Genomic DNA, 18101 nt, shown 5'->3' with positions numbered 1-18101 from the left:
GCTGTGCTGTCCCTTCCAGGTTCCGTCGTCTCTGTCCTGGTCATGGAGTGTGCTTGTGGAAGTCCCAGCTGATGAGCTGGTCACTCCTCTCATCCCCTGCTTTGTGCAGGAGGACCATCCTGGGGTCCTGGGCCATTTTGGGCATTCCAGTGAGGGGTAGGTGCTGCCCGATACTGGAGGCCGTAGATGAAGCTGTTGGCTGTGATGGCTCTAGGGTTAAGAGTGCCATTTCTTGCAATAGTATAGCCTGTAGGTCTGCTAGAATGCTCAGCAGGCGTTGCTGTTCCTCTGCTAGGGCTTGCTGCTGGTTAAGCACCAGGTCATCCACTCTGGGGGGGGGCAGCTTCTGCGGGCACCGCAGAGCCGTTGCCTGCATTCTCCACCATTTGTGCCATTGCGGGATCCCGTCTCCCCCAGGGGGTCTACAGCTCGTCCGGGGTCAACTCGCAACACTTTCCACTTACCCCACTTCGGAAGTAACCACAGAGACCGATGTCCATCTTGATCAAGCCTGTTTATTCGGGTCAAGCACTTCACGTTCATTAGGTCTCTGTTCCCTCACAGAGACCTGTGTCTTGCTGACAGGCAAGGTACAAACCCCACAGGCAGGGAATACAAAAGTCCAATAACTATAGGTAAGTCCACAGAATCAAGGCTAGCCCCCAGAGGCCTGACCTCCGGCGTAAGCAGGGCCAGGTAAGATGTAGGGGCTTTAGTAAGACAGTCGGCGTTGCCGCCCAGAGGTTACGGGGCGACCCTGAGGCTGCGTGGGGTTCAGCCCCTCAGCTGGCTGCCAAACTGTAGTGATGGTGTCCCTGTTACCAAAAAGGGCTGTTATGTTTTAAGGGGAATTATTATATTACCCTTTTGGAAACTTCAGGATCGAAGGCTAGATAACAAGACAGCGTAATGCAAAGAAATTCCTTTTTAGCTTGAAAAGAGACTGGGAGAAAGATAACTTTCAGTACAAGATTATAGTTTTATTACAAAAGCACAAAGGTAAACATAATGCACATTTCTTGGTTCTAGTTCTTGAATATATATTGTACCTAGCTTTCATGGTGGTTGCATGTGAGCAGTATTTGGTGCATCCGAGGAGATCAGGAAAAGGGAAATTTGTAGGGGAGGATTTTAGGGGTCCCTGGTCTGCATAACCCAGTTGCTGACTAAAGATGGGTAGAGAAGGGGAGAAAAAAGGGGGGGAGAAGGGAAAAGGTTCCAGGCGCAAGATATAGTTACCTTTCCTGAGGAGCAGATGGATGGGGGGGGGGGAAGTCCTGGAAGGAGGACCTCTGCCTTGGAGGGACAGTCAGAGAGAGAGAGCTAGCATGTGCCAGCCTTCTCTTAAAAGGGTTTTTGCTGACCTGAATGACCCGGATGTGGCCTAGAGCTGTCCTGGATGCGCATGCTCACTACACACAGTGGGACACGTGGAGCACGCAAGAAAAACAGGATGACCAGGTTTCAGCTATCAGCCAAGGCTGACCTCCTTGGGGGGGGGGGGTAGCTTGCTTTCTGTCGCAATGGGTCTAATGACTGGCTTTCCCAACTGGGAGGAAATCCAGGAAGGCCAATCAAATCTGCATACGGTACTTAAGCAGTGTGATTAGTTAAGACAATACAAAGAATAGGCAGTACTTAAACAATGATTTAAGATGCTAGACTTCTTACTCCAGAGGTACATGCTGACCATTGTATACATACTGTGCAATGTATACATTGAATACAATGTATGTATTCAGTCATACACAATGATTGAATCAGGAGACACTTACAATGCATACATTGACCTACAGGGAAATGGGGGTTGTTTAATCCATGTGCTTGTGGTTTTGACCAGGGTTTTGGAAAAGTGTGCTGGGAGAAGTGTGTCCTGTGTTTTGAGGTTTGGCCTGCATGGGTTTTAGTCCATAATACATAACCCGATATAAAAATCACAACTTAAAAGAAAAAGGGATTTTCACGTCACATCCCAGCCCAGCTTGTCTGTCTGCTGCTGGGGTTCCTCTGGCTGTTCCCACTGCATAGGCCTCCCCAAGCTCCCAGGTGGTACCACACCCCTTCAGCCCTCCCAGCAGCTCCTTCCTTGGGGATCCTCCTCTGATTGTTAGTGAGGGTCTGGGTTGACCTTCTAAACAGAGGGGCGATTCCTGCCCTTCCAAGACTAGGGTTCAGTACTGGTAAGGCAATGGGTTTGCCTGAGTGTTCCCAGGCCACCCTGGTGGAGCCTAAGCCCCAGGAAGAACCTCTCCCTCTGGCTGCTGGGCTCCTTATGAACCCATCAGCCTGCCTGTCTGGGTCCACCCCTTCCAGCCATGTGATGGTGGAGCCTACTCCCAAGGAGGTCCCCTGCCTGGGGGCTGTATCCTGGTAGTACTCCCACAGCTTCCTTCCTCCTGAGGTGTCCCTTACTCCCAAGGAGCCCTTTATGCCTGAGGAGCCCCTTGTTCTTAAGTAGGCCTGCATTGCCTGGGCCCAGCCCTGGTGACAGATACGGAATCTGCAGTTGTCCAGTCATACATGCAATCGTGTTGAAGTCGCAAATTATTAGACAACCATTTGCAAACAAACTTTTATATTGGAGTCATTTTGTCAACCTGTATTAATATGCTTCACAATTTTGTTTGTTGCTTGCTAAGCAGCAGCTGCATAATACAAAGTAGAAAATGCATTTCATAAAGTGCCTGTCCTTTTTTGTATTTACAGGTTCAGCAGGTGCAAACTGTGCAACAGGTGCAGCATGTATACCCAGCCCAGGTGCAGTATGTGGAGGGAAGTGACACAGTCTATACAAATGGAGCTATGTAAGTTAATAGTTGTTCACATCATATATGGCCAAACATACTTTCTTAAAATAATGTTATCTATTCTTAAATGTTTATGAAACAAGTTGTATGTAAAATGAAAGCTTTTCTCTATAGCAATGATACTGAAACTGTGTAAGTTTGGTTTTAGTGAAGCACTAAACTGAAAATTTTAGTTCTTCCAGCATCAATTAAAATCATTCTTAAGGTAAATAGGAGCAAAACTAATTTATTGGAAGTATAACACCAAGTGTTTTACAAACGGTAAATCTGGGCTATCAGTTTTGAGGTTTCCAATGCTTATATAGTCAGTTCTTTTTATCCAGGGCACCCCGTACCCACAGATCCTGTATCCTGAGGGCTTCCCAGGACCTCTTAATGCCTTTTAAGGCATTAAAAAGTCACTTCCAGTTTCTCTGTGAAACTGGAAGTTGCTTTTTTTTTAACTTTGAAACTCAGTCTGCATATGTCTGTGGCCTCTGCAGGGCTCAGAGGACCCACTGGAGGCGAGGGGAACAGAGCTCCCCTTGGCTGCAGAGGGTCAGGGAGGGGTTCACCAGTATTCATGGTTTTGCTTAATCGTGGTGGGTTCCAGAACGGAACCCCCACGTATAGGGGTGCACACCTGTATACAAATCCTCTATCTGCAAATTTGCTTATCTGAGAGGGGCAGAATCACCATCTACCTTTTGTTATCTGCAAATACTGTGCCAGTGCACTTGGGATGGGGGGGAAGCTTGGCTACTTGAGGACTACTATCTAAGGCAGCCATTTTCAACCCTTTTCAGCACGCAGCACACTGACACAGCACTAAAATTGTCAAGGCACACTGCCAGTTTTTTACTTACATTAAATTACTACATTACAATTAATTTTAGTACAATTAATACAATTAGATCATTACATGACAAAGGGCACAATCCTAACCAGGTCTACTCAGAAGTAAGTCCTATTTTGTTCAATGTGGCTTACTCTCAGGAAAGTGTAGTTAGGATTGCAGCCAAAGACTCACAAGAAGTTTGGAGAGGAAAGTATATGTGATTCTGGAAAGGATCTGGAAAATGTTGTTATTAAAGTGTTATGCCAGAAAGTGTTGGCAAAGAGAGGTCAGATTGAGCACATAGTGGAGAGGTGTGAGGTGAAGGGCAATGAAGACACATGATTAAAAGAAGTGCAACTGGAGTGGGGGCGGGGGAGAATGTGAGGAAAGTGATTCTGGACCTTTGAAAGGTGCACAGGAGTGAAGGGAAGGCCAGTAGGAGAGGCGCTAACTGCGATTATGAGATTTGGGGGGGATGTGCCTGTGGGAGGGAGTAGGGTGGGGAGAAGTGCCAATTGCCTGCTCCTGTATTTAAGAAAAAAGAGTGGACCAAAAGCCCAATCCTAGGCAATAGGTCTACTCAGAAGTAAGCCTCACTAGAGTCAATGGGGCTTACTCCCAGGTAAGTGTGGATAGGATTGTGGCCCAAAGTCCTTCCTCTAAAATGCGAAAGGCAAGGCAGGGAGGGTCACTGGGCAGTTACAGGCAGGAAAAGGGGTTTCATGGACCCTTCGCCAGGCCAGCCAGTTCTTGTGCTGGTGGCCTCAGCAGGCTCGCTCCCTTCCGACCTGCTTGCCTGCCTCCCTCGTTCTCACTCACTCACTCCGCAGTCCTCCTCTGGGCGTCTCTGGCTGCCCAGTCAGCTCACGGGGAGGACTTTACCCAATCCTAGGTGTGTCTACTCAGAAGTAAGCTCCATAATAGTCAGTGGGGCTTACTCCCAGGTAAATGAGGATCGGGTTGCAGCCTTCCTCTCGCTCAGCAGCAGGAGATGCAAAGCAGCTGAGGCTGCTCCTTTTTTCACGGCTGTCGCCTGAGGGTCAAAGCAGCCGCTTCTCCCCCTTGCGTGACTGCTGCCTGCCTCTTCTGGCCCCGTGGCACACCTGAGACAGCCTCGCGGCACACCAGTGTGCCACGGCACAGCGGTTGGACCGCTGATCTAAGGGCTTCTCTGTGGCTGGGACAAGCCCAGAGAAGGAACCAAATGATAGGTGCAGGAGGAGGTCAAGTGAAACAATCCCCTCCCCACTGCTGAAACCTTGTTGTTGGGATAGCAACCCTCAACAAGTTGAGGGATAGCCAGCACAGAGAAACTGCCATTGCTATAACCTTCAATGCATGAAGGGATATCCAGCACAGCGAAGATAGCATCAGATGGTGAAGAAATTGATGAGCCCTTGCTATCACCCAGCTCTATAGACTTCCAGTATCCGTGGTAATGACCATTTTATTAATTCACACTTTTCAGTGATAATGTGGTGTTCTGGGCAATTTGAGATAATAAAAATTGCTCCAGCCTAAAGCTCATCGCATGTAAGAAATAACATTGATTTATATGTAAAACAAAAACTTTTAACAAAAAGTTAAAAAGTGAAAACGAACAAAACTACATAAAATTTGTTTTTAAAAAACCCCTCAAAATTTGTACACCTCTACTATATTGTGCATGTTGTATTAGAGTAATGAGTCTTATCAATTGTTTTCTCTTCTTTGTATTAGATCTCCCATGAGATCTCAAGCTAAATTGAGTTACAAAGTAGCAGTCATACTATATAGTTAGCCTATATACCAGGGGTGCCCAAACCCTGGCCTGGGAGCCATTTGTGGTCCTCAGGGACTCCCAATCCAGCCCACGGGGAACTCCCACTCTCTAATGAGCCACTGGGCCTCTGGAGACTTGCTGGAGTCCGTGCTGGCCCAACGCAACTGCTCTCAGCGTGAGGGCAACTGTTCAGCCTCTCGCATGAGCTGTGGGATGAGGGCTCCCTCCATTGCTTTCTGTTTCACATCTGTGATACTGCAGTAGCAGCAAAGGAAAGGCCAGTCTTTTATAGGCTTTGAGCTATTGCAAGACCTTAATTCATTCATATACATTCCATCTCTAATGTATTCATTTATGTAAATTTATTCAAATTTGAAATGTAAATTCTTTTTTTCCTGGCCCCCAACACAGTGTTAGAGAGATGATGTGGCCCTCCTGACAAAACGTTTGGACACCCCTGGCCTATACCTTATGCTCACTTTACTTTCCTAAATTCAACTACATGCACTTGACAAGTTAAAAAAGAAAAAAAAAACATCGCAGGCAATTCCACCTGCCATTCCACTTACTATATGCATGCCTGAGAGTGAGCATGAGAGCAGATAATGAAACTGCTGTTTCCTCAGTCAGTCTGAGTTCCTGCATGCCTCTCAATTTTTAAAGAGGCAGTGTGTACTTTTCAGCTGTAAGGGATTTTCAAGGCAGTTCTGAATATATGTGATTTTAGCTTTATGTTCTCACTCTGGAAAATAACTCTTGAATAAAATGCAGTAGACTGTATTGTGTTTTAATATTTCTGTTCTTGATGCTTCATTCATATTTCTTTTCTACAATTGTCTCGTATGTTCAAGTGTCCTCCTAGTCATCTAATTCTCTCTAGTGTGTCATTATTGGAGGGGGGGTTGAGTAATACTTCCAAATATAACTGCTGTAATAAAATATGAGAGTTTTCCCAGAACATAGGTGTGATACAACTTTACTGTACTGCCACCCACCCATGATCAGTCTTTCTTCTTCTTGATATATATTTGCTGCTCTGGTTGTAATCTGGTCCCAGATTAGATTTGTGTTCATTCTGTGGTTGACTTGCATCTTTCGGAGCAATGTTCATTTTTTTATGTCATAGGTGAGGATCATGGTGACATGTTGACACAGGATAGTATTCTAATTAGCACTTCCCCTATCAGAAGCTCTCTCCATGAACAGGTGTGTTGCGTTTGAGCAATTAAGAGGTAGCAAGACATTTCAGCTCATTCTATACAGATCTATGACTTTTCAAAATGTTGGCCTGTGAGATCGCATCTCAGACACAAAGATTGTGGATGAATCTTTTGTCTGTGTTGTCTGTTTTGTGGCTCTAATTTATGCCATCTGCACAGCGGATCTTGTCAGTTGCCTTTTCGCATCTCCTAAACCTGCTACAGAAGCTGTTTTCTAGGGATGAAACTCAGTGGCGTACCTAGAGGGGGAAAAGCAGGACAAATGCGGGTGCTGTGATGGGGGAGTGCCACTGCGACCCACCCCCTCCCTGGTACACCAGGAACCATGTCAACAGTGGCTGCAAGAGTGCAGCCACTGTCAGCATGGTTCTGTTCTGCCCTGAGGGCCACCTTAGAGAAGAAGAGGGGGCGGTGCTCAGCCCAGCAGGAAACTGTGCAGAGTGGCTGCACTCCTGCAGTCATTCTCGGTAAAGTTCCTGCCCATGTCTGAGGCCACCTTCTCTCCTCCCCTTTAATGAAAGGGGAGGGGAAGAGGCAACCCTCAGGACAGCTGGAAGTGGCGTGTGCTTCCTCCAATTTTGGATGGAACATGCGCCACTTCTCTGGCTCCAATGGTGCGTTTCATGCCATGAAAACTCCATCGGAACACGTTGGGGCTGATGGAAGTGGCCCCCAGGAACCAAGCACTTCCTGCTTGCTTGTCCTGGGCACCACTTCCAGTGGCCCTAAAACACTCTGATGTGCACAGCTTAGAAGCAGTGTGAAACGCTCCATCAGAACTGGAGAAGCGGTGTGCATCTCCTCCGAAATCAGAGGAGGCACACACCACTTCCTGCAGCCCTGAGGGCTACTCCCTTCCCCCTCCCCCCAGCGGAGGCTAGGTGACTCCTTCATTCCCCTTTTCTTTCAAAGGGGGAATGGAGGAGGCAGCTGCGCGGAAGTAATTGTGGTGACGATGACATCACTGCAATAACTGGGTCGGGGCGGCAAAGGCAGAGGTGGCCCAAAGCGCAGGAAAGCCCAGGACCAGCTCTGGTGAAACTAGATGTTATGAGAGTCATGGGGCTGCTGCCAAACATTGGAGCCTCATACCAAATTCTGCCCTTCCTCTTCCAAAACAAGTACAGGTCCAGCCTACTTATACATGGATTTTTTATACGCGATTTATACATGATTTATACACGATTTGAGGATTTGACTCAACACGAATGGCCCTTGAAATGAGAAGGAATGTGAAGGAATGTGCTGATCCCTGGAGAAGGGGAAAAACGCATCCCTTTAAAATCAGTTAAAAAAACTGAACAGTCCTTTAACAATAGCCTCCTTAATGAGAGGGGGGCGGCCTGAGTGTAAGCTCTCAGCTTTTTGTAAGCTCTTGGAGGACAACTGATTGATGGATTGTCGTCTTAATGACTCTATCTTAACATCACAAAGGTCAGCAAGGCTGTTTTTAAATCACGGGAGCTAAGAAACTTTTGTTTTTTAAATTGATTTGCTATAGTTTTTTGCCATCCATTATGAGTGTTTGGAATGGAACCCACACGAATAATTAGTCTCAACCTGTAATACAGCTTACTATTTTTTTCAACTGCAATGTAGCCCCAAGATAAGAGAACAAATGTTCCCTTACCTTGGGGGTGCCTCTGTGACTGCCCTCCTTCCACGCCCCCCCAGAATGCAGTGTATGCCTTGTTGGTATAGCTGCATCAGCACTGGAAAATTGGATTGGTGGAAATGAACCTTTTGAGTCAGGGCCTCTGAGAGGAAATTTATCAGGGAGTACAAAGTTTCTTTTGGGCCCCTTTGCAAAGGGGGAGGGGTGAAAGTTGGGGATGGTGGTGATGGGTGAGCAGAAAAGTCTTTGGAAAAAGGGGGACAGCTGGAAAAGATTTTGGAGCCCAGGGCTACCCAGCCATGTGACATTGGCAGTTAGATACTGTACAGTAATACGAAAAAGCAAATATTTATTTATTATTATTCATTAGTAGGATTATATCCCAGCTTTCCACTCCAGAAAGGAGCAAATACTTAAGTCTCCCTAAAAACTTTTAGATATAGATCATGTTGAAAATTAGCATCATCATATTTAGGGTCACATTAGAATGGGAAGTGTCCTGTGCATACCAAAACATGCTTCTGCAGCAACTGTAGCCCCACAGCTGTGTCCCTGAGCTCCTATACACTCCTTCATGGCAAGCAGATCCACAAACCAAAGAGCTACTATAGCAGGCCAGTTTCCTCCCAGGTTTGACACTCTGTTAAGGAGTGTTATATATGCATTCCTCGGCCCAGCATATATGGCTTGCCAGTAGCTGCAGCAGGACGCTCATGGTAGTGTCCCTAGCGTCCTGTACAGGCAACAAGTTTGAGTAGATAGGAAGATGTTAGGTCTAAGGAAATTTCTGGGGCCCCCTCCTTTGGCTACTGGACCCTCTTTTTGACCCTGGGTCAAATTACCCCCTTTACCCCCCTCTCCTAGGCCCTGCTTTGAGTATTTCCTTGCCCTTTTCTCTGTCATCAGCTGACACTATGGGGACAGGGGAAAGCACTGAATAAGTTTAGTACCATATGGTGTTGCTGTTCTTCCATGTCTCCAAACCTTTTCCTATTTAGATTAACATTGCCCTATTTAGAGGGAATAAATCTGAAACATATTGATTTGGATCCTTAGTTGCTCTTGCACATATGTAATGTACTTTTATTTGTACCCTCTCCTTCCCACAGCACCCACCTGCACACATTTCCCCTCTCTTCCTCAAGCCTTAAGGCACTCTGGGATGTGACAGTAGATCAGCAGCAGCAAGCGGAGAGTGGGAAATCAGTGAAAATTACCCTTCCTTTTACTCAAGAGCTGGTTAGGCTCAAAACCGTTCTGCTTGGAAAAAAATCAGTTTTAAAGTAGAGGAACTGAATTAAGAGTGCCTTACTTACTTTCTCAAAAATCCTGATCAACAATTTTCTTAATTTTAAAATAAGCAAATATATGCTTTTCCACAGTAATCTGAAAAAACAGTAAATGTTATCCAAAATTTCAGATGTTTGTTTACATGTGAGAAAATGAACAAATTGAAATTAAACAATATTTTTCAAATTGTGTCTTGAGCAAATAAATTGTGACGTTAAAAACAAAGATAGCATGAAATACCCATATCAGCTGAGGTTTTTTTTATCTTTCGTTAGATTTTTATAGCAATTAAAATGCCTGTAAGGGGGAAAAATAAGCTGAAATACTCCAAGAAAATTAATTTTAAGAAAAATCTTTCCTTGGTGGAGTGAAATGCATAAAATTGTTTTAAATGTAAGCAGCAACTTTTTGGATAGGTAGATCAGTATGCTGCAGGTCAGTACATCCTATTGAATGAGTGAATGCAAGAAAATTCAGGGTCTCATTCAGGTACACGCTGAAGTAAAATGAGATTGCTGGGCCTGGAGTAGTAATTTATGAAAGTCAACAGATCATTGTCTTGACATTTTCATAGAACCTAATAAAGTCAGTTGGGAATAAACCAATGTGTGGGTGCGTGCCATGTGCATAGCACCTTGAAACTTCAGCAGACATGAAAGATTTACCCTTTCAGTGCCATACTGTTTAGTTGGTTGTAATGTTAACTGCACTTTTTCCAGGGAGAAATGTCAGATTGCTGTGAAAGATTAAACAAATAAATGTTAATAATGCCTTATATATTTCTGTATCACTGGGCACAGACACACATACTCTGCACAGTTCTTGCAACCATCTTTTCCTTTCCATGGGTTGTTATGATCTACATAATCCCAGTTTGATATGTGTGTGGGGGTTTTTTTGGGAGGAGGAGTATCTCATACTTTCACACAATGCATGTTAGCAAACATTTCCAGTTCTTGAACAAGTCACCAATCCTTGAACTAAACTATCTTTTCTACTATTACATATATCAACTATCTACGATATGACGTTGCAGAATGAGTGTTTTTGCACCCCACTGAGAAAACATGTCTGAGGGGTTAGAGAACTCCCTGAAATGACACAGGATGTGGCATGGGGGAATTGCAAGGCAAAGAAAGCAGAGCTTGACTCATGTGATGTACGTCTGCTCAATTTTGGCCAGTGTCCCATACAGTGCCCTAAACCATGTTTTTTCCAGAGAGGTTTCCAACCCTCAGGAACAATTGGGGAGGACATAATGAAGAGGAAGGGTGTACAAGTCCCTTTGTACAAGCATCCTTCTGCTAGAACTCCTCAGAGTCAGCCCACTGAGTATAATTGCCTGCTTTTGCTCTATTTTCAGGAAAAGGTAAGTTAATCATACATGTTGAGATAAGAATTTTAAAGCACTTTGTGCACTGAAAACGCTTTAAGAAATTATCATTTAATTTGGTTGCAGCTGTTGTATGCTCAATTCCACATTGAAAATGTCAATGTAAACCTCTCTAGTAAAGGTTTATATGTAAACAATTTTTCCCTTTCCTTTTTTTTCTTAAGACGAACAACAACGTATCCTTACACAGAAACTCAGATGTACAGCCAAAACACTGGGGGAAATTACTTTGATACTCAAGGAAGTTCTGCACAGGTGACCACAGTGGTCTCTTCTCATAGTATGGTGGGCACTGGAGGCATTCAGATGGGTGTCACTGGAGGACAGCTCATCAGCAGCACTGGAGGAACCTACTTGATTGGCAATTCAATGGAAAACTCTGGCCATTCAGTGACTCACACAACAAGAGCCTCTCCAGCTACAGTAAGTAGTGTAGATATAAATATAAAGATATATGTATCTTTATAGCTAAATGCATAATGTCTTCATGTTTATTTTCAGTAACAGAACATGAGTTTGGTTAATAGGTTGAAGGCACAGTCAACCTAGCACTCTTGCTTCACATCTTGTATTCATTTCAGTAAGGCTTGCATGAGGGCCTGGAAATGAATTTTAAAAAGTGCACAGCAGACCGATTCAATGGATTTTGCACCAAATGTATGGCCACAGTTCAAAACAATATAAGCAGTCCCATCACTGTCTTGAGTATTACTCAGATTAATAAAAAAAAGACCATGCTTAGAGATTGTTTCTTTCTGCTGGGTTTTTTGTTAATGTATTTCCTCTCAAAATAAATGCAGAGGGTATAATTGTGAAATGCAGTTAAATAAAATGCCAGTATTGCTGTTTGTCAGTGTGTTCCTTTCACTTCTAAATTTCATATATGGTGTATATGTGTCAGGAATGGCTGCTGTTAGTTCTGGGTAGCCTTATTCTACTCATGATTCTCTTTCCTGTTTTAGTTTTCTTGTTGTTGATACTAGCAACAAGACTAGTATCTTAAACTAGTGTGTGTACTCTTGATAGCACTTGCAGCCTAAATATGAACAGGCCTTTGTTGTGTTAGATGTTCTTCTGAGCAGGTGGGGAAGGGGGTCATTGCAGAAATTAGTAACCATATAAGTTGCTGCTTGGCAAATAGCTGCATATGAACCCTTATTTTTGAGAACTCATGACAAGGCTTTCTTGGTCCTGGTCTTAGTATTTGATACGTTTAACATTAATTCCCTAATGTACTTTATTCTGTCTTTTTGTCTTCCTCAAATTGCTATGCATTTTAACATGCCTACTACAAGTATTTTTGTTTTTTTCTGTTCAACTTTTTGTATGTTCTATTGAATTTTATTTCCCAAACTCTAGAATCACAATAGACTAACTGCTTGCAATAGTAAAAATGTAAACAGTGGGCCCCTACTTTTACAATGGTAATCTCTTCCAGAGACACCATTGTACTGTAAAAATACCATAACATGAACCCAGTAACATGGTGGTGGTGGTCTTTTTGGGGGGTATTTTTCTGGTAATTTGTTCCAAGCATCAGAAGTTCCTGCCACAGAACTATGTGATTGCCCTCTCTAAAAGGTGCAGACTGTGTTCTTGGGTCCATGGTTACCCATTCACACAATGTTATAATTATAAACAGAAATTATAAGGCTGTATCCTTCCTTCCATGCACACAACCACAGTTAATTATGCTACTGTTGGCTGCTGCCAATGCTTGCATTCACATAACTGATTGACTTATCTATCATCCAGGAGGTCCTGCTGGCTGCAATCATGAAGCCATGCTGAAGTGAATAATTTATTGTATAGTGAACCTTGTTTTACTATGGAGAGTCTATGGTGCAGCTAATTGATCATAAAGTCAACCCATTGTAAAGTGGGGATCCATTATATTAAATCTATCCAGTAAAGAGGTGTATGGTAGAAAAACAGGGTGTACTTCAAAAAAATAATGATAGGTGATTCCAAATTACTTTTGTTTAAGTTACCCAGAGTTCAAGAAGCTCCATTTCTACCACAGTTCCTCTGCATTGCCTCCAAGTCATTCCTTAATCAGAAGATCCTCCTGGAATAGCATCCACTAGGATAAAGGGGACGAGTTAAAGAGGGAGTCACTGAAGGCATGGTGTGCTGCATAAAAGCTTGAGTGCATGCCTGGGGATTTTGTAGCATGGCCTAGGTCCTAGGAGAGGCAAGTTTGGAGATAGGAAGGTGAACACATTCCATATGTTTGGCCGTTAATCAGACGGAATGCCACACTCAGATATTTAAAATTGGATTGGTGTCCTCCCAAATGGAAAGTATGAGTTTCAGTTCCTCTTTACAGCTAGAAGAAATAGAGTGATGGAGGTTTTTTTTTTTCTCCTTCAAAAAAGACGAACATTTCTTCCTTTGGACTTTTAAGCGGGTTTTAAAACTGCAGGGCTTAGCAAATACTCATCAGTTTCTCTACGTGGCAGTATTCAAACTGCTTCATGTACCATCTGTTTTGACAAATTAAAAAGAGTTTAAAACATTGCAGGGTTTGCAAGAGGTAGAAACTTTCCAACAGCTTGTGTGCTTTCTAATATGTCTAATTGTTGTGAAAATAATGAATAGTGGTTGGTAAATGAAAATTGTAGATTTGTTTCCACAGCGTGAATTATTGTCATTATTTTGAATGGTATAAGTTGCTGTATCGTTTTGCGTATTTTTGCATCAACAAAATCAGACTCCCCTCTCCCCCCAATGGTACATGACAAGTTATGATGTACTGAAAAATAAAGGAAACCCTCTGAAGGCTTCAGCAGAAGTTCAAGTATTTTCCTATAGCGATATTATATCTTAATTTCTATTATCTGGCTGTGTAACTAAATGCTGTAAGACATTTACAAGGTAGATAAGTAAAAAGTTAGATAACTTTAGGGCTCAATCCTATCCAATTTTCCAGTGCCAGTGCAGCTGTGCTGGTGGGGCGTGCACTGCATCTTTTGGTGGGGAGTCAGTCGCAGAGGCCTCCTCAAGGTAAGGGAACATTTGTTCCCTTACATCGGGGTTGCATTTCAGCTGCACCAGTGCTGGAAAGTTGGATAGGATTGGGCCCTCTGGGCGCAATCCTGAGGCGCCCATGGGCTGGTGCAAATCGCTTGTGCAGACCCAGGAGGGTTGCAAACGTGCCATAAGGCACATTTGTGCCTGCTTGGGAGGAAACCGGGCTGGTGCTTAGAGGCGCGCCGGCCTGTAGAGTCTGACACAAACCTCCGTGCTGGCTTCCTCGGCAAGCTTTGCATCAGCCCGGCTGGGCTGATGCAAAGCTTTGGAGTGGGCGAGGAAGAGGGGGAGGGAGGCATTCCTGGGCAGGGGCAGGGCAGGTAGTGGGCGGCCCCGGGGCAGGTGGGGGCAGGGCTGGAATCCAGCACTTACGTTGGATCCCAGCCCTCATTTCTGGGGAGTTTAGAGTGGTGTGAAGCCACTTCGCTCTCCTCGAACTTGTACCACCTCAGGAGATGGCGCAAATCCAAGGAGACCTGTAGGGGCAAAAGCGCCTTACCCAGAGTTAAGGGGAAAAGTTTCCCCTTTCCTCTGACTGAGCCGCCTTGGGCCCCTATCCTGCGCTGAATACAGTGCAAGCCTCTTGGCTTGCCTGTTCCAGCACAGGGTAGGATTGTGCCCTCAGGTAAGTAAAATGTCACAAGTTCAGCATTTGAAAATCCCAGCATCAAATAGTTACAGAATGGGAAAAACTGGTCTTTTGTATTGGGATAAAAAAGATTGGCACTCAACATTAAAGACAAGATTTATGTTGAATTTGTTGCTATTATGATAGTCTGTTGTTTTATGTCACTGATAATCCAGTGATAACAGCATTAGGAATGATGGTACTGTTAAAGCTTTTTTTATCATTGCATTTTTTCACTGTTAAAGGGTGATCAAGGGAGAATACTTCCAACAGTGTTCAGTGGGGGTATATAAGGATTTTCATTGGTTACTGATTTAAGGATACTGAACTGAATAAAAAGACCTGGTATTTACATTGGAAGGGAATTTATATTCCTGAGGTTCCTATGTTCACTTGCGTCACTTTCAGAATTGCTTGCAGTGAATTCTCAACTTTATTTGCATACTTAAGGTAGTGACAGGATCAATAATCTGAAACAGAGATCAGGCAAAGGGGCCCTTTTCTATTCAGAGATTCTTGATCATATCAGTTTACTTCCCTTGTGATTAAGCCCTTGATCACAAAAACTTCAAGTCATTGCTACATCAGGAATAGTGACTGTTTTAGAACGACCTGTTACTATTTCAAAAACTGTACCTCTTGACAATTGCATGCATTTGTGGACATTTTACTAGTATTCTGTAAAGTGCTTTGTTCTAAAATCTGTAAAATCATATCAAAACAGTTTTTTTCACTGCTTTTAGCAAATAAGTTCAACTTCTAGTGGCTAAATTAAAACACCAATTCAGACTAGTAATCAATGCCAATCTTTTGTTTTAAGTCATCACCTAGTAGTAAACTAGCATATTTCCCCTGGAGAGAGATGGCTGTAGCAGGATAACTAGTGCTCATTTCACTTGTTACCTTCATTCTAAGTACATTATCATAATATTTTGCTGTTATGAGAGCTTGATTATTCTTTCCAAACCTGTTTATTTTGTAATAGATCATCGTTTCCACCCTCATCTTGATTTGGTGTGTGGGATTCACAAAGTTTTCACATGAAGACAAAATTGGTGTGAGGGGACTTCACTTTCTTGACTCATGTATATATCTGCACTCTAATTTCTAATATATTATGCCATTATCTAATTAAGAATTTCATTAATCTTATTTATGTTTTATCTGTTTTACTAGAGTTCTATATAGTCAGAAACCAATATCTATAAATAGTTTAGTGTCTTCTGCTTACTAAATATTGTTAAATGAGCAAAAATGAAGCAAATGGCTAGCTAAAACAAAGTTCCAGTCCTTTGGTCTGCAATTTTCTCTGTTAAGCTTTCTATAAGTCATGTGGCAACATACTTTGAAATTGATGTATTTAAGCTACATTAACCCTTTTCTGGCCGACCCACAGGTGTACAGATTTAGTCCCTGTTGCGTATATGCAACGTTGGGCTGAAATGGCTTAAACTGTAAAAATACAGTACATATTGTATCTTCTAGCAGTATTTTAAAAAGGTTGAACTTGAGCCCAGTTTGTGGAGTACTGTGTGTTTCACGTGTACACATTCAGTAATGACAAAAGTTGAGAATGGGGCTCCGGGTTTGCTCATTTCAAACATAGTTCATTGCCATAATTTAACAGTGTATTTGATCTTTCCATTAAGTGTATATGAGAGAGGCAATCACTTGTTATACCCTGCCATATGGCCCAATCCTAAATTGTGCTGGTATAGTTGGGGCCACTGACCCACACTGTATCCAGTGCTGGGAAGGAGCAGGCCGGAAGTTTCCTTGAGGTAAGAGGACATTCATCCCCTTACCCCGGGTAAAGCCCCTGCTGGTGCAATGGGGTTATTTGAATCTGCACCAGCAAAATTGCTGGCGCAAGTCTGAGCAGATTGGGCTTCCAAACCCAGGAGGGGGAATAGGATTCATCATGCAACAGTGCTACTGATCTCATCCCCTCCACCCTGTGCCACCTGGAAGGAGCTTACATGCTCCGTCAGGCACTCCTCGTGGATCTAGTTTGTGGGATGGCACAGCCTTCTCAGTTGCGCTGCTTACTGCTTTATGACACATTAGCGACACCCTAGGCCAGTGCGGTCATCACTGCACTGGTATAATATAATAAAAATAGGATTGTGCCAACACACTTCCACTTCTTACCCGTTAATGGTTAGGGGTCTGGCATTCTTCATATATGTTGGTGTCCAGGATAGCAGAGATGGTAAGATCTTGCCTTCTGCTGCGGTCACTGCCCATTTACTGTGCAGTTTTTCATTCTGACTTCCAAGTGCGGGTTCCTTTCTCTGACAAAAGAAAGGAACAAAATAGAAAAAATAGGGAGCAAAGCTTTAGTTGAAGCAAATGTTGAAGATCTTTTTTTCTCTTGTGTCCAGCCATTGAGATCCAGATAGCATAGCTTTGCTGATGGTGGTAGAACAGTCTATGTGTCTTGCTGGCTGCTGCAGCAAGAACTCTGCTTTGAGGATTTTCTAATTACCTTAAATTAAGATGCTACTTTTTTAGTATCTGTAGTATTTTGGGGGCTGGGTTTCTGCAGAGTTCATAAGACAACTGCCTCCGAAAATAGAAAACAAAATATGAGTTTTTTCCCTATTCTCCTATTACTAGGCTGGTGAAATGTAATTTTAAAGAGCTTTGGGGGACATCAAAAATAGAAATATTTGCTTCACAGTGAATACTGAGGTCTTCATAGATGCTTGCCTATAATAGCAATGAATTATCTTCATTGATTTCAAAATTTGTCCCTTAGTGCATTCAAGATTTTGGCTAAAGTTTTTAGAATTTTTGAATATTCATTGTGTGTATTGCCAGAAGGACAAGGTTCTTTTTGGATACAGAGACCAGGAACAGACAAGTGAGAGAGAGAGAGAGAGAGAGAGAGAGAGAGAGATCAGGATTTATTTAGCTTTGCACACACAACAATCCTCCCAGACAAAAAGAAAAAAATTCAGATCTTTTACATCTCTCAACATAGAAGTGACACCTCCTATTAACACATTTCTCCTGTGGGCAAGTTTGTGTGTAGTATGTCTTCAGTACATACTACACACAGTACGCTATGCTAGTACCAAATGTATAACTAATGGCATTTCTGAGCCTCTTTTATACAACTTCATGAGGAAATATGTCTCTGATGCAACCCCTGAATTGTGGCCTCATTCAGGCAATTTACCTTGGCTTGGTGCCCAGAATGTCTCAAAATATAAGGCAAGAGAGACATCATTGCTAAAAGACGTGAAAGCTAACTAAGCATTACTTAGCACTTTTAGAAATATTAATCCAACGATGATAGAATGACCATCAAGACATACTTGTGCAGACCACTAACTCCTTGAGACACGTAGGTCTTCGGCAGTCTGCTAATACAATGTGAAGAAGTTATGAAACCCTTCTAATCTTATAGAGGCAGTCCTCCTTTCCTGCAAATTTAGGACCCATGGATTTGACGATATGCAGGTTCCAAATCCACTGGTGGGTCCAATCTCTGGAGGTGTTGGGATCTGTGTTCCAGAGGGTGATCTGAG

At 43.2% G+C, this 18101-nt stretch overlaps 1 protein-coding gene across 1 annotated transcript in view; it reads left to right on the top strand.

Annotated features, from left to right (window-relative positions):
• RFX3 (regulatory factor X3) overlaps positions 1-18101 on the top strand; it is an 80995-nt gene that overhangs the window by 15720 nt on the left and 47174 nt on the right. Inside the window, exons 2-3 of the mRNA XM_066615069.1 lie at positions 2707-2804; positions 11069-11327. Coding sequence (XP_066471166.1) covers positions 2707-2804; positions 11069-11327 — 357 coding nt within the window. The remainder of the gene's footprint in view (positions 1-2706; positions 2805-11068; positions 11328-18101) is intronic.

The sequence above is a fragment of the Tiliqua scincoides genome, chromosome 2, assembly GCF_035046505.1.
Source record: "Tiliqua scincoides isolate rTilSci1 chromosome 2, rTilSci1.hap2, whole genome shotgun sequence".
NCBI lineage: Eukaryota > Metazoa > Chordata > Lepidosauria > Squamata > Scincidae > Tiliqua > Tiliqua scincoides.
Note: the sequence above shows the minus strand (reverse complement) of the source record. Positions and strands in the feature narration are given on the sequence as shown.